General features: G+C 44.6%; 1 protein-coding gene across 2 annotated transcripts in view; it reads right to left on the bottom strand.

Moving 5' to 3' along the window:
* Nucleotides 1-14781, bottom strand: part of fam222aa (family with sequence similarity 222 member Aa) — a 46527-nt gene that overhangs the window by 9406 nt on the left and 22340 nt on the right. Inside the window, exons 2-3 of one of the 2 annotated variants that reach the window (XM_020649885.3) lie at nucleotides 12306-12520; nucleotides 11956-12098 (exon numbers count right to left, since the gene is read on the bottom strand). In XM_020649885.3, the coding sequence (XP_020505541.1) occupies nucleotides 11956-12052 (97 nt within the window). In that variant the 5' untranslated portion in view covers nucleotides 12053-12098; nucleotides 12306-12520. The remainder of the gene's footprint in view (nucleotides 1-11955; nucleotides 12099-12305; nucleotides 12521-14781) is intronic. The other variant, XM_020649884.3, reaches the window with a different exon arrangement.

Genomic DNA, 14781 nt, shown 5'->3' with positions numbered 1-14781 from the left:
GTGTGTTGCAGCCTAGAAAAGACATATTCAAAGGGTATTGTTCCATGGAGAAACCCTTGACCTGCAGCTATTGTTCAGCTCACAGCAGATAGGATCAGGGTCTATGACATCCTCTCCCCACCTCCATTAGCTTGCTGTAAAAGGACAGGCAGGCAGGGAGAGGGGGGCAGAGGCAGCTCCACGTCCTGAACAATACCTGCCTTGTGCTAATGGAGGTGTCATCTGGCACAGGGCTGATTAGTCAGCGATTACAACCGGGCCTCAATTGCCGTGACAACTGCTGCAAACACAATGGGCCCTGATAGAGCCAGCTGTTTGGTCCTCTGCAATTAACCCTGCATCCCACTCGTCTCCGGCAGTGCGCTGCCTTTAATTGACTATCGGGCACACAAAGCAGGGGCTGTGGGCCAGACCCCCTGGTCATAGCCCCCCCCCCCCCCCCACCCCACCCCACCCACCCTCTGCAGAGGTAGAGTTGATAATAATAGAGACGTCCTGTGGACTTGGCCGCCAGTCAATCAAAGCCTTGGAGCCCTGCAGGAGCTTCCTGAGGAGCACGGGAGCAGAGGAAGCACATGTATGAGCCAGTGATCAACAGGGTAGAGCAGCCTCGCAGGGGGCAGAGATGTTGAATGTGCCCTCAGCCAGAGTGCTAATCAATTCAAGTGCACGTGACAAGGAAGGAAACCCTGCTGCTTGCCTGATATCAGAAAATACAGTTTTAGGAACACTTGTCTCCCTCTGTTCATCTCAAGGTTGATTTTCTGTGCACCACAGAGAAAAAAATCAAAGCAATTATTTGGCAGGCCTTTGCTATCTATAATTACAAAGATAGAAATCAAACTGCAGCGATTTCTCAGAGGATAGAGCGGTCTGAATCTGCAGCTGCTTGTGTCATCGTAATCATCAAACTAATGCAAATTGTTAGACAGTGGAAAAAGTGGTCTTTAACTAACTCCTCTCATGTACTATGTAAGTAAAATCAGTGACTTTACGACACTTTTAGAACCATTTTTGCCATACTGCAATCATCACACACTGAGCTTTTAACCTGCCAGCATGCACTCACAAATAGCAGAGCATGAGAGTGTTAAAGCAACCTGCACACTGATCCTACGCAGGCACACAAACATGGCCCCATGTCAAAAAAATTGATTAAACATTAAAAGAGATTTTATTTTAATTCTTGAACAAAATTCCCACATCTAATCTTTCATTTTATTAAACCTAGTCTAATCTAATATTTAATCTATCTATTTCCTGCACCGGCAGATGGAAGACATTCCAAATAAAGAGCCTAATTGTGGCCTCCTCACACAGACTGCAGCATGAGGTCATTTAGAGAGTCTGCAGTGAGGAGCTGCACGTGTGCGGTTAATAAAGTTCACTGAGACAAAAATAAGGTCCAGAGGTACCGATTACACTCGGACAAAGCAGAAGAAAACAAGATCGTTTTTTTGTTTTGTATAATCTCTATGTTAGTCTGTGAGTATTAGACTCATTTATGGTTTCATATTTGTGGTAAACATGTTGGTGGACAATGTGTAAGACCAAAAACAGCTAATTAGGTTACTTTTATAAAGGCTTCCACCCTTGTGAAATATTGCACCAGCAGGACACTGTCATGTTTACATTTTCTCGTTAGAATTTATCTCTTAAGCCAGATGTTACTGAATCAGCCATGAAAATTAATTAGCTGGTTTGATGTGGCAACCTCGTGCTCCTTCCAGACAGACCTGGCTTTTATGGGCTGTAGGGGAAATTACTGAGAATTGATTGATCCTGAAGGACTCCTCTGTGCACATGGCCTGGCAAAGATACCCACACAGAAACACACACTCACAGATCCTGTTAAAAACCGTCGATCCAGACATGTTATTCTCTAGTTTAACATGGCATCAGTTTCCTTAAAAACAATGCTCAACATCAATAGTCAAAATACAGACATTTAAAAATACACCTTCATTTTTTTTTGTAATCCTCCAAAACAGGTGAATAAATGTGATACACAATGAAACTGACGTTAATCTCTGACTTCTGCATGCTCAAATCCACACAGCACTTAAATTACAAACAGTTCTATTTTCTCTTGGAATGCCTCTTAATGTTTTTGCTGCTTTTTCTCTAGCCTTCATCCCTGTATATGTTCTTGTCTCCTCCCTCGCTTCACCCCTCATCCCTTCCTCTTCATACCCCCATCTGTCTCCCCATCGCTCCACTGCCGTCTCTTCCTCTTCCCTCCATCTCTTCTTCTCCCCTCTCTGTCTCTTCCGTCTCCCTCACTGAGTAAGTGAGTTTCATCTGGGGTGCTTGCCGGGCAAAATCACCTCAGGGCGAACACTTTATTATCTGTAGTCAAAGCGTCACCACAAATACCATTCTACACACACAAGTGTCACTTTCCATTTGTCTGCACTCTGGCTGCATTAGCAGAGCCTTGCCGGCCCAGAGCCTTCTCTCAATTGCGGCCGGCAGAAGAAAACTAACAGCGTGGGAAAGTGCTCATCCTGCATTCCTGCCCCATTAACACCACTGACAGTACCAGAGCAGACCCACTGCTTCTGAATTCAAACATTACCATCAGCATTAACCCTGAAAGTGTTTTAAAAGACAATAACATACAGATACATACGATAGAGTCCTGGCTTTTTATTGAGTTTATAGCATGCATGCATTATGCTTTTATTCTACATGTTGCATGCCTTGGCACTACAGAATAGCCTTTCTGGCAAACCTTACACATTTTTTAGAAGTGTTGTTAATATGTTCCGTCCTTGTCAATAAAAGTAATTAATAGCGCAACAAAAACTGTAAGAAAACAAAAAAACGAATTCCCTTAAAATGGCTGTAAATCACAGATGATGGAGCGGACTGGCCAGCAGTAATAACACCAGCGTGTAGCTCTTTGAGCCACCGAGGAATGCAGGCCAGCAGCCGAGTCGAGTCTTTTGTGGGACAATCGTGCACCAAACAAACACAGAAAGTGGGACAACATGTGTACCTCACACAACACGATACACTCCTGAAACAAAACCACCAAACAAAAGAGCAACCTCCATGTTTGTTCCCATGACAGCAAAAAAAAAAAAAAAAAAAAAAAAAACGCTTTCAGAAAAAGATTAAACCCTGAATATTTCAATCTGTGCATAGAGACAAGGCATCATTTCAGGCACCAGTTTCACCGGAAGCTTTCCTTTCAAATAATTTATGTGCAGCATGATAGATAATAAATGTACAAAAAATAACTATATTCATCACAAACTGCTCTCTGTTTAATAATCAAGACTGGCCAAAGGGCTTAGTGGAGTCCATGCTCTGTATGGAAGGGGGGATCTCGCTCCCCAGTTTGTGGGCTGCCTATGATTATCCAGCCCTCAGGCCTGCCCGGGCCACCCTCATTGTGCATACAGCATGGTCTAGAAAGCAGAGCTTTATCAGCAAATACCCCGAGTCAGCACAAGCAGCGGGGCGGTTATACGTTGCGACTGGCACACCAGCCGATATTGTCATGTGCGATTAGGCCTGTGCTCACAAGCCTGTGAACTCATTCCTATGGCATCAAATTCATCCCCCATCCCCGCTACCCTCGTCCAGTTACATCCCCTCCTCTCTGCTGCCCTTTCCTGCCTCTCTAGGGTTTTCCATTTTACATTCAGCCCCACTACTCCACGAAACACCCTTGGTGAACCCTGTGGAAAGCTGTGCTCCGGTGCAAAAACACAAAGAGGCAAAACAACAACAGGTTGGACTGGTTCGATTTCCAAAACAAGACTGCAGCTTTAATATGTAAGTCCAAAAGGGTCATCCACAAGTTGAAACCAGCCAGTGCAGCCAGAAACAGCCAGATCTGGTTGTTTTGTCTCGGGTACACCTCTGCAGATGACATGGCTGATAGAGAGGAACAAAAGACGACTCACATGAGAAAGAAACTGTTAGGCTGGTTCTGGGAAAACACCAAGTAACAGAGATTAAAGCAGTGATGAAGCAGAGAAGAGCGCAGGGACACACAGAAAACAAGCTGAAATCCTGACCTGAAACATTCATGTCTCACCCTCCCTGTCCTGTCTTTAAGAGAATATGCCACACTCTGCCACTATTTTCTCAAAGGGCTACATGTACAGCCGAGAGCATGTAGTACACAAACTCAAATGGACAACAACACAAACACACACATAGACACACACACACACACACACACACACACAGAGTAAAGGACCCCAGAGGTAGAGATTGTAAGCACATTCAGAGATAAGAAAAGGAACCAGAGCAGAGAGCAGAGGAGGAAGAAAGGCAGAGAGAGTGGGGGAGAGATGGGGTGGTGGGGGCTGGAGGCGCCCAAGCAGACCTGTCAAACCAGAGGAAGTGCTGGTGCGCAGGCCTGCAGGTAAATGGAAGAAGAAAGGCGCCTGCAGGCTGCCCGAGGCAAGCCTGGGCCCTTCTGTTCTATCATTTAGGAGACAAGTTCTCCACTGATTCCCAATTAATATTTAACATTGCACAGACAACAAGGCAGGCGGCTACAGTATACTTGCCGAGGAGAGGAGAGGAGAGGAGAGGAGAGGAGAGGAGAGGAGGGGAGAGAAGAGGAGAGGAGAGGAGAGGAGAGGAAAGGAGAGGAGAGGAGAGGAGAGGAGAGGAGAGGAAAGGAGAGGAAAGGAGGGGAGAGGAGAGGAGAGGAGAGGAGAGGAGGAGAAAGATACCAATGGAGTTGCAGGGGCAAGGATTTAAAAGCAGCACTTTGGATGAAACTGAAATGTGTCATGTTTTCTTAGTTATGACTTTGTATCCTTCTATTGGACTGCTTTTATAACAGGGTCAATGTGAGAAATCGCAGTGAAGTGGTCGTCAGAAATCTGTTTAAAGGATAAGAGAACCAGGGATGTAACTGGAAGCCAGAGATCAGCAAAATAACACACCCTCACCCAGAACCTATGACCAAGCAAATTCCATTTGCCAGTTCTCAAGCCTAAAATGACCATGAAACCAAAGCATGTGAAGAAGGCCTTTATAAGCATGAGGTTTACAAGCAAACCACAGAAAATGTCCCGGGGGAGGGGTTATTTCAACATTATGCTGTGGTCACTTTGCACTCCAATGCTTTCCTGTCCAAACCCTCTGTACTATTAGAGAGGGCTGAAAATCAGAGACAATATTATAACTTGTGAAAGTTCATGACTGACTTAGACCAAAACACAACAGCTGTCATTTTTTAACACTTCATGTAACAGGATGTTTGAGACAATAACGTGATGAAAATGTCTCTCTTGTTGATCTCAATCATGGTTGAAAGGCTGGGACAGTTTACTAACCATACAGCTGCAGTATTGCAGCAATGTGATTAAGAAAATAAATTATTTTTAAAAAGTTTTAAATCGCATGAATCGTGCTATATTTTGTTTAGGTGCATCATATTTTTTAGCCAACATAGTGTCTTCCTGCTCCAACAGTGATGAAAAATAACAAAACTGCACCTTTAAATGGCTAAATTCAATTTAAAAAACTCCCTACTACTACTTTTCTTACTACCTTTTAATTTACTTTTCCATCTGTAGCAAGTTCCCTTTTCTGTTGTTGAGTTAATGTTGCATATGTGGATCTACCAGATTTTTATCCAAACAAGGAGCAAAGCACCCTTGGCTTAAGACAGCAGACAATATGAAGTAAAGGCATAACGAACAACAGTTTCTAGAAAAAATCTCCTTCTTTTACCTTAACTGAGTGACTTACACAGAGAAAGCAACTCAACTGAAACTCCTGAAAAGTGTGAATGCTCTCACATTAACTTGGTATCATTGGACTTCAGTGATCCTTTTTGTACCTGCACTCCTTCACATTCCTTAATTTTGAACAGTGTTATCCTACAAAGAAATAAATAAAAATAAACAATGTTTTTCATTTTTTCACAGTTTTTCTTTTACTCTGAAACTGTCTCCTACCTCAAAGTCTGATATAAAAGTCAATATTTTTAAAGTGCATTTTGTTGATTCCCCAATCAAAACACTGGTTAAGAATTGCTTCACATTGTTAATATGGATTTTAAGATTCGGAATGCAAAATGTACAATGGAAATTCTCCAATTCATTACAATTTGATAAATGAATTGTCTGACAGCCCTAATTTTTACAAAACATGATTTTCTATTATTCGTTTGGAAAATATATATAGATATACATATAGTTTCTCAAAGATTTATAGAAAATAACAAAAGTATCTAAAAAGGATAACACACTATGAATAAAAATGTATTTTGGAGCCAACATTTGGACTTTCAGAGTTTTGGATGGAGAGATGAAACAGACAAACTTTCACCGTGCCAGTAATGTGCGGCACCTCCTGACCACCCCTTCATGGTCAGTCTGTGGCGAGCTCCACTCTGAGATAGCACAGGCCCCAACCTACCCCCGCTCTCTGGCAGGCAAAGACAGAGGGCGTCGCTGCCTTGCACCTGGGATGCCCAAATGCCAGCTCGGAGGCTTTGGAAGCAGGAACCTGTTTTTCAACCCAAGTCCCGCTGTGACCAAAAACTGAAGCAGAGCCCCTTTTCCTCAAGCTCAACCTCCCGAGGCAATAAGATTGCACGGCCCCCCGTGTTCACAGCAGAAGGTAGAGGGCAGAGGGAAGGCATGACGCTGTTGGATGCCAGCAGCCGGAAATGATCCTGTATATGCCAGCGCTGAGACGCCAACATGACAGAAGAGCCTTTTGTATGAGGTAAGACGAATACTACCATATCACAAGGCTGTCCCTCCGATATAAAGTGAAACTCTTTTAATGCTCTGGATTTGCAATATAGCATATGTTGAAAGTGTGATGATACTTATCATGTTGCTATGAAGACCTAGCGATCCGCAAAATGAGACAGCATAAGGAGGCACCCAAGACGAGGCATGGATAGCTGTCAATCACCTTTCACAATAAAAAGTACCTCCTGACCTCTGATTCCCCGCTGCAGATGGAGGAATAATGACAGTCTCTGTGCACTCTGTGGAATTCCAAATGGGAGGTAGAAACGAGGCTGTTCAATCAGTGGGAAAAGGTCAAGTGCATGCAGATTCTCTCTCCCTCACTCACTCTGTCACCGCTCTTTTCCCCCAGTTCCACGTTCTGCCCCCCACCTCCAGGGTACTGAGGCAATCAGGGGGAAGGTTGTTATTTCTGCTGCTGGTGGTGACCACTTTTAAATATTCAGCTGCCCCCAGTTTTTCCCCCTACATAACAGACGGCGGAATAACCTGCTGCAATTTGATATGGCCGGCTAATTCCCCTGTTATGTCTCACAGCGGCTTGCACAACAGTGGAACAGAGGTGGCTGGAGGTCATTACCTGAGCATATTCCCCCTTCACAGGAAGTGTGGCTTATAGGAAGAGAAGCTGCTAAAAGCAAAGCAAACTAATCTGGCAGCTCTTCCCACACAGGCACAGGGCTATTAGGAAAACTACAATCCCCAAGTGAACCTCTGTGTCATGTCCTTAGGCTCTATGTGACACAGCCAGGTTGTCTCTGTCCATCAAGCTGGAGGAGGGCTGAACCAGGCCTGACACAGCATGAACCTGGGATATCAGGCCTTCTGGGAACATTTCATCAGCACATGGCTGATTGGCACCACAGGCCTCCTGGGTGGTGTCACAGAGGGTTACAGCTGTAGGTTTGTGTGTGTGTGTGTGTGTGTGTGTGTGTGTGTGTGTGTGTGTGTGTGTGTTGTTACAAGTCTCATTTAGAGACTAGTTTTGGACATTCACACCGGATGACTAGAGATAATTAACTGGGGGAAAAACAGTTTCTGAGTTTGATTTTATCAAAGTCACATTTATAATTATGTGAAAAGGTTTGTCTCAATATGCGTTACACAGGTCATTGCAATGTATCACAAAGGATGCTAGATCAAATAACCATTGCGACTGACCTTTTTAAAGACGGCACCCTTTCTTCTTTAAGGACACACTTTGGCTGGAACACTACAATGTCTGTTTTGTTTAAGTTTAGGTATCTGAAAATCAATATGATTTTACTGCTTCACCCATTTGATTTTGAATTTGAAAGGAAATTGAACCCTATTTCATTTTAGAACAACATATTTGATAACCCCAAAGCTAGGTCAGACAACAGCTAACATTAGCACTCCAATCCTATCTAATAGCATCATTAGCTAGGAAGTGGCATTATTTAATAGTCAAGTACTCTAGCATGATACAATATCAATCAATCAATCAATCAATCAATCACATTTTATTTGTATAGCGTCAACTCATTCCAAGTGTTTTCTCGAGACACTTTACAAAAAGCAGGTTAAAGACCTTACTTAATGCTACAATAGGACAGGCATACTTTCCCAGCAAAGTGGTTTAATGCTAGCATCAGCTACTGTCTAACCCCTAAACTCCATCAGATGCATGTTTGATTGTCTCCGCTCCGCCATGCCTTAGCAGCAGAACTAATCGATTTTTACTTTATTCAATGTGTGTGCTTCCACTGGTCTCAGCTCCGTCGTAGCTCTGGCAGTCTGGAGCCCTCTGCAGCAGATACACAAGGCTTCTATTTTTGCCGGATGCCAGAGCACGGCGCATCAATTTACCACGGAGCTATTCAAGAGGGACAGGAAGTCACTGAAACAAAATTCAAATATCCGGTTTATTTTTCAGAATAAAACATTACGTTTTGACAGTTCAGAACAATAACCTTATGTGTGTGTGGGTTTTGATACGGTCTTATACCACATACATCGTATTATCTCGCACTGTCGCGAGTCTGCTATAATTACTGCGGAAACTCTTTTTTCTCTGCACTTAAGCTGTCTAACAATGCTGCTCCACCTGTGAGTGTTGACGGACGGACAGGGGGGGGGGGGCACGGAGCCCTAACGGAGTGTCGCTGCACACGTATCTGTTGGAAGTTCTGGGTAAGAACCAAATAGGTTGATAGATGTGACGTTGTAACTTGAAATATTGCTTTAAGTCCCTCAAGATTTTCAGTAGCAGTCAAGTGTTTAGAGTTAATAATATTAATTGTCAGATATCCTATGTTTTGGTGACTTAAAACCAACAATCAATGAGAGGGACAGACAGAGAGGAAGGACGCTGCCGCTTGAGTGTGGCCAGGGTCATTGGCATCTGTTCACCCATCTCCCCTCGCAGGTGCCTTCTCTCTCATCTGTTTGGATGGGCAACCTCTCTCTGGGGCACAGCAGGATAAGAGACCCTGGCTCCTCTGCCGTCTCTGCCTTTCATGTCTTCATCTAGGGCAGTGGTAAAGAGATGAGGAGGGGAGGACGAAGGAGGGGAAGGGGGGCATGCTACAAATGTCACCCATAAGGGGGGATTTAATTAAAAATGACAGGGGCTGGCGCAGCCACATATGCGCGGAATTTGGGCGCAGAGAAAGCGCAGCTATGATTTATAATTCAAGTAATGCTCTGCACTCCTTTTAATTCTACGGCCAGAGAAAAAAATATCAAAAGGCCGTCTCTGTGAGGCTAATCCAATATGATATTTTTAAGGGCAGGCGGTCAATGGCTTTTTGAAAAGCCAGCTTCTCTGTCTGCCTTTCTGCTTCTCTCCCTCTCTCTTCTCCACTTGTCTGTCTTTCCCCTCCTCCCTCCTTTCTCTACTCCTGCACTCCCAGCTCTACAGTACCTCACCCCTTCCCCCCCCACCCCCCTCGAGTCCAGACACAGAGCGGGGCTGTGATAATGGAAACATCCCGCTCTCCGCCTCCCGTTTCTCCCGCTAAGCTCTGTGCGCTTGGGGGAAATTGATTGTCTGGCAAGCCGATCTGAACGCTTCCAGCTGATGGTAGAGCCAGTTAAGTCCTTTTTTATTGAGGGTATGAGGGATTTTTAATGGGAGTCGCATCAATGAACTGTGCAGCCACTCGGCATCTGCATTCAGGGGCTTTCTCTAAAAACCCTTCTTGCCCTCTCATCTCCACACACATGCACACACACACGCACACACACACACACACACACACACACACACACACACACACACACACACACACACACACACACACACACACACACACACACACACACACACACACACACACACACACACACACACACACACACACACACACACACACACACACACACACACACACACACACACACACACACACAGTTCTGTGGAAAGGACAGCAGATGCAAATGACACATCTTACCTCTACCTCAAAGCCAGGTAATCCCAATCCTGTGCTCTCACTCTCCGGCTCTCTGAGGGGTGTATTCTGGTATTTGGCCTCCTGTCAAGAGCCCAGGTCACCTTACCCACAAACCCCCCTACATGTTGGCACAAACTGGGCCATGAAACGAATCAATCGCAGGGATCTGCTCTGTATGGTGACCCGAGTGTGCCCACCTATTCAGCCAGACCCACTGTCTGCTTCTCTGCACCCCTTCTCGGCCAGAATGAACAACCACCTTGTTGAAGCCAAGAGCTACACACTGGTGGAAATCCAACACTTGCTCCCCCCTCCCCCCCCCCCCCCTCCCTCCCGCTCCAAGGACAGAAAGGAAGCTATTATGTTCAAACATCCTCATTATGGACCTCAAGTCAGTTGCTGTGGTAGTCTGTCAATCAAAGGGTTTAACAGGTGGAGGAAAAGAGAGTGTGTGTGTGTGTGTGTGTGTGGGTGGGGGGGGGGGGGGGGGGGGGGGGGGGGGGGGGTTAGAGAGTTAGAGAGGGTCAGTGAGAGTGGTGGTCAAAGGGAGGACTGGAGACTGTTCTTCTTTTCTATTGATTAGAGGCCTGACTCCCACTTGCAGCTCCTCAATAAAAAAAGACACTGAGAGGAAGTGGGCTAATCCTGCAAAATTGGAGGGATGGAATCGATTAAGAAGACTGTTCAGGACTCCCCTCCATTTATCCCTCCTTCCTCTCCATCTTTACCTGATCTAATTCTATTTCACATAGTTCCTCTTTGTCCTTGCTTTGATTTCACCTCTCTGTAACCTCTTAGCCCGGTTGAACTCCACGCAGCTAAGCAGTGGCCCCTCAATGTCTCAATGCACTCAGGTATCTTTTTACTCTCTGTTTTTAGCTCCGCAAAAATATCCATACAGAGCAGCAAAACAGATTCTGATTTGAGGTAAGAGCCATCCACTGTCTTGTTTGAAACTTTAGTTTTCTATGTAGGATACAGCTGTAAAGTGATTTTGAGCAGAAGAAAGAGCTAATTGGCCAGGGAGGACGCAGTGCTTTATTTCTTCACCTATGTCAGAGAGTTTTTTAGGGTCAGGGCTGGTTGCAGGTCTGGTGCTATTTCCAATATGATGGAGAAGAACAGAATCTTCTAAAGGCTTATGTAGCTGAGGTATAAACTGGTAGGTTAATGTTCCCCTGCTCTCAGTCGGCACTCCTTTTCAATCTGCTTGAGTTAGCGCATAGGCCTGCAACATAAACAAAGGCTGCTAAAGACTCAAGGAGCATTAAATAATCTGAACAAATATTTGGTGTAAAATGGCTTATCCAAAAGCTTCAACAAAATTAGGAAGAAATTCACCTTCCAGATGCCCAACTGCTTCTGCTATCTCTGCTTGGAACTAGTTTATACGGCTGTGGAACATTTCAGCCCTGGCTCATCTCTGTCCCTTTACACTGTTTTGTGAGTGGACAGAGGGAGGTGCTCAGAGAGCAAACAGAGCAGCTGTCATGCTTTACAGGCGGCCAGGACCAGACACTGTAAATGTTTACAGACCCTGAGGGTCACCCGGGGCCAGTGAGGCACGTTAAGCAGTGTCTGTGCAGCCCTGTTGCCACGACTGCACAATCAGCACAGCTAAACTACCCGGCAATCCAAATCCAAGTCCACAGCGATGGAAACTCAGTAACAAACAACAGGAAACACAAAGTCTATTTTCTTTTCACTTATTCACCGTTGCCGTTAACAGTCAATCTTTTCTTCACTTTCTGAACTCCAAACCTCCATATTAGTTTCCCATAATTCTGTACACTCACATTTCCGTCCGAGGATTTGTGGAGGCTCCAGGGTCTTGCTGGCACACACCGGGTGCTGGGGTGGAGGATTTTGCCTCCTCTGCAGACAGGCCAGCATGGCGAGGTGGGCACGGTATTACAGCCGAGGGAGTTCTGCGGCCAACCTGTAGCAAAATAGAAAAGAAAAAGAAAGGAACACATAGTGAGTAAAACGAGATGATCCGGGGGTCAAAACCTCAGTCATGTCCGGTTAGCCTGCAGGAGTTGGCTCTGGGCTGGATGGTCTGGCTTCTTTACTTAGGATTTAATTGGGGAAGTATGCCTCCAGCTGCCTGCCTCTCAGCTCTGTGTGCTGAATGATAAACACACACCTGCACCAGAGCAGTGCAGTTGACACGGTTTCAGAGCACAGTCCAGGGCCGGTCACTCTGCAGCTTCACGCAGCACATCCACACGACCATTGGACCGCATCTCCTGTCTATGAAAGCGTCCTCAAAACAAACACACAGGCTCACACAGAGAGCAGCAGCACTCAGGCACATTCCTTCCAGGGCAGCTGTGTGTACGTGGTGATTGATGGCCTTATCTATGGACAGAGAAAAAAATGGTAATTTTGAGAAAACAGCAGTCTGTCTGCTGCAACTTAACATGCAACAGCTCTGGGGGACTGTCAGGAGAGGACTGGGGGACTGAGCCGTGTGTTTGGATGTGTGTGTGTAGCTGTGTGTTGACGCGTATGGTTGCATATGTGCGATGGGTTGGGGGGGTACTGCCAACCGTACATCAGGGCTAGTGACGGCACTAATCAATCTCCCTCTAGGCCATAAATCTCCAGCTCTGCACTCCCACTTTTCCCCACAGCCACCTTCAGTCAGGAAGACGGAGGCAGTTCTGCTAGTTTCCTCTCAAAAAGCCCATCAGAACCTCAGTGGAAACACAGGACACACTACAGAGAAAACCCACAGCTCCCTCACTGAGAACCCTCAACAATCGAGTAGCATGGAGGGGATCATTCATCAGAAACATAGCAGTGTCACAAAGCACAATGATGACTGATTACAAACTCTTCTATTTGGATTATGAGCCAGGTGATAACAGCTAAAGCAAAACATTTAGGTCCAAAAAGGGGTTTTATACAGATCCAGATGCACACCTCTGTATAGTTCATTGATAGGAAAAAGGTTCTCTTACTTCACTGAGAACAATACATAAAAGCCCAGAAGACATTGTAGCCTCAGTTTCTAATCCAAAATGCATCGATATGAAACACTATCGTTTCCATCTGGGCCGGTCTCTTCCCATATTAAAACAAAGAGCAGAGGCAAATATTTCATCTGTGCTGTCAGCGCCAGCGTCTCCCGCCATGATGCGTGGCAGATTATTGAAAAATGATTTCTCATGTGCCTGTCACAGGCTTGTCCGCTGTTATTTATTTTCTCAGTGAATCACTAAATGAACATTTAGCCACCTGCCATCAGCCCATTACTTAGTTGTATAGATTATCATTCTTTATGTGAAAGAAAGCAATTACAATGATTAGCAGATGAATTAATGGCGGTACATAAAGCTCATTTACAGGGTAAAGAAAATATAGATCACCAGTGAAACCCGTCAAAATATGAAGCCAATAACAGAAGCATTCCATCAAACCTACTAAGTGAGAAAATGTTCCTGCAACAATTGCTCAAGGTTGAAAACCATGATTTCAAAGTAAGAGGTGTTTAAATTTAAGAAATTAGAGTTTCTTCTGTTTTGATTTCATGACCTAAATAAACTAAACTACTGCTTTTCAGATCATGCTAAATCATCTGTTGTAGTATAAATCATCTCTGAAATAATTAAGTCCTTTTTCTGACCATGAGTTCTCTCTGAACATCCACTTTTTGTATTGACTCATAGAATTTTTGATATCGCCATTTTAAATCTTTATAAAATAAAAGAACAGCTACATTTACAATAACAGGAACATTTGTATAAACCTTTACAGTCCTCTTTGCACAGATTACAGCTTTTCAAATCAGAGCAGTAGATCCAAGTTTACTGCCACTGTTTGTCACAAATAAAACACATTTCTCTCTGGTAAAGCCTAACCTGATTAAAACTATTGACAAAAGAAGTACTGAAGCACCATTGACAAATACGAACCAGTTTACAGCCTGTAATTAAGATGGAATGAATTCCCTGGTTTGGATGCTTAAAGATTAGAAGCAGGTGTTACTGGAAAAGGCGTCATCCTTCAAAGAATTCAATCCTTCACTCATTAAAAGCTTTTGTCAATAAAACATTTCTCTCAAGACATTAAATTTGACCTCAGACCCCGAGGCTTGTGTAACACACTTAACATGTTAAGTCAGTGTGTATTTTTAAAACCTGCAAGAGGCAGCACACAACACTTTTAGCACAACCTTGATGGTGTTAAAATGTTGTCGACAAAAAAAGTGCTTCTCTCATTTAATGTTAGTAAATTAAATCTTTAGACTCGTCTTGTTAACTCTAACACACACACGCACGCACACGCACACACACACACACACACACACACACACACACACACACACTGCAGATGGGAGAGAGGGGCCACTCTATTTCTCGCCAGGTGCTTGAGTGAAAAAAGGTCGCTTGCAGTGCCATTTCCTCTCTCACACAGGCAGGCCTGGCCCAAACACACTGGCACTTTGAGCTCATTATGGGCTATTCACATAATCCTTTCTCTGTGTCCTCTTTGTGAGGATACTAATTTCACAACCAGCCCGTCCTCACAGCCCATTTGTTAAGAGATAGTGGTTCAGAGAGAGGAGCGGGACACATGGAGGAGATTGAGACTAAAAGCCGGTCTTAACGGAGGGG

This window comes from Labrus bergylta, chromosome 2, assembly GCF_963930695.1.
Source record: "Labrus bergylta chromosome 2, fLabBer1.1, whole genome shotgun sequence".
NCBI lineage: Eukaryota > Metazoa > Chordata > Actinopteri > Labriformes > Labridae > Labrus > Labrus bergylta.
This window is presented reverse-complemented; position numbering and strand designations above follow the sequence as displayed.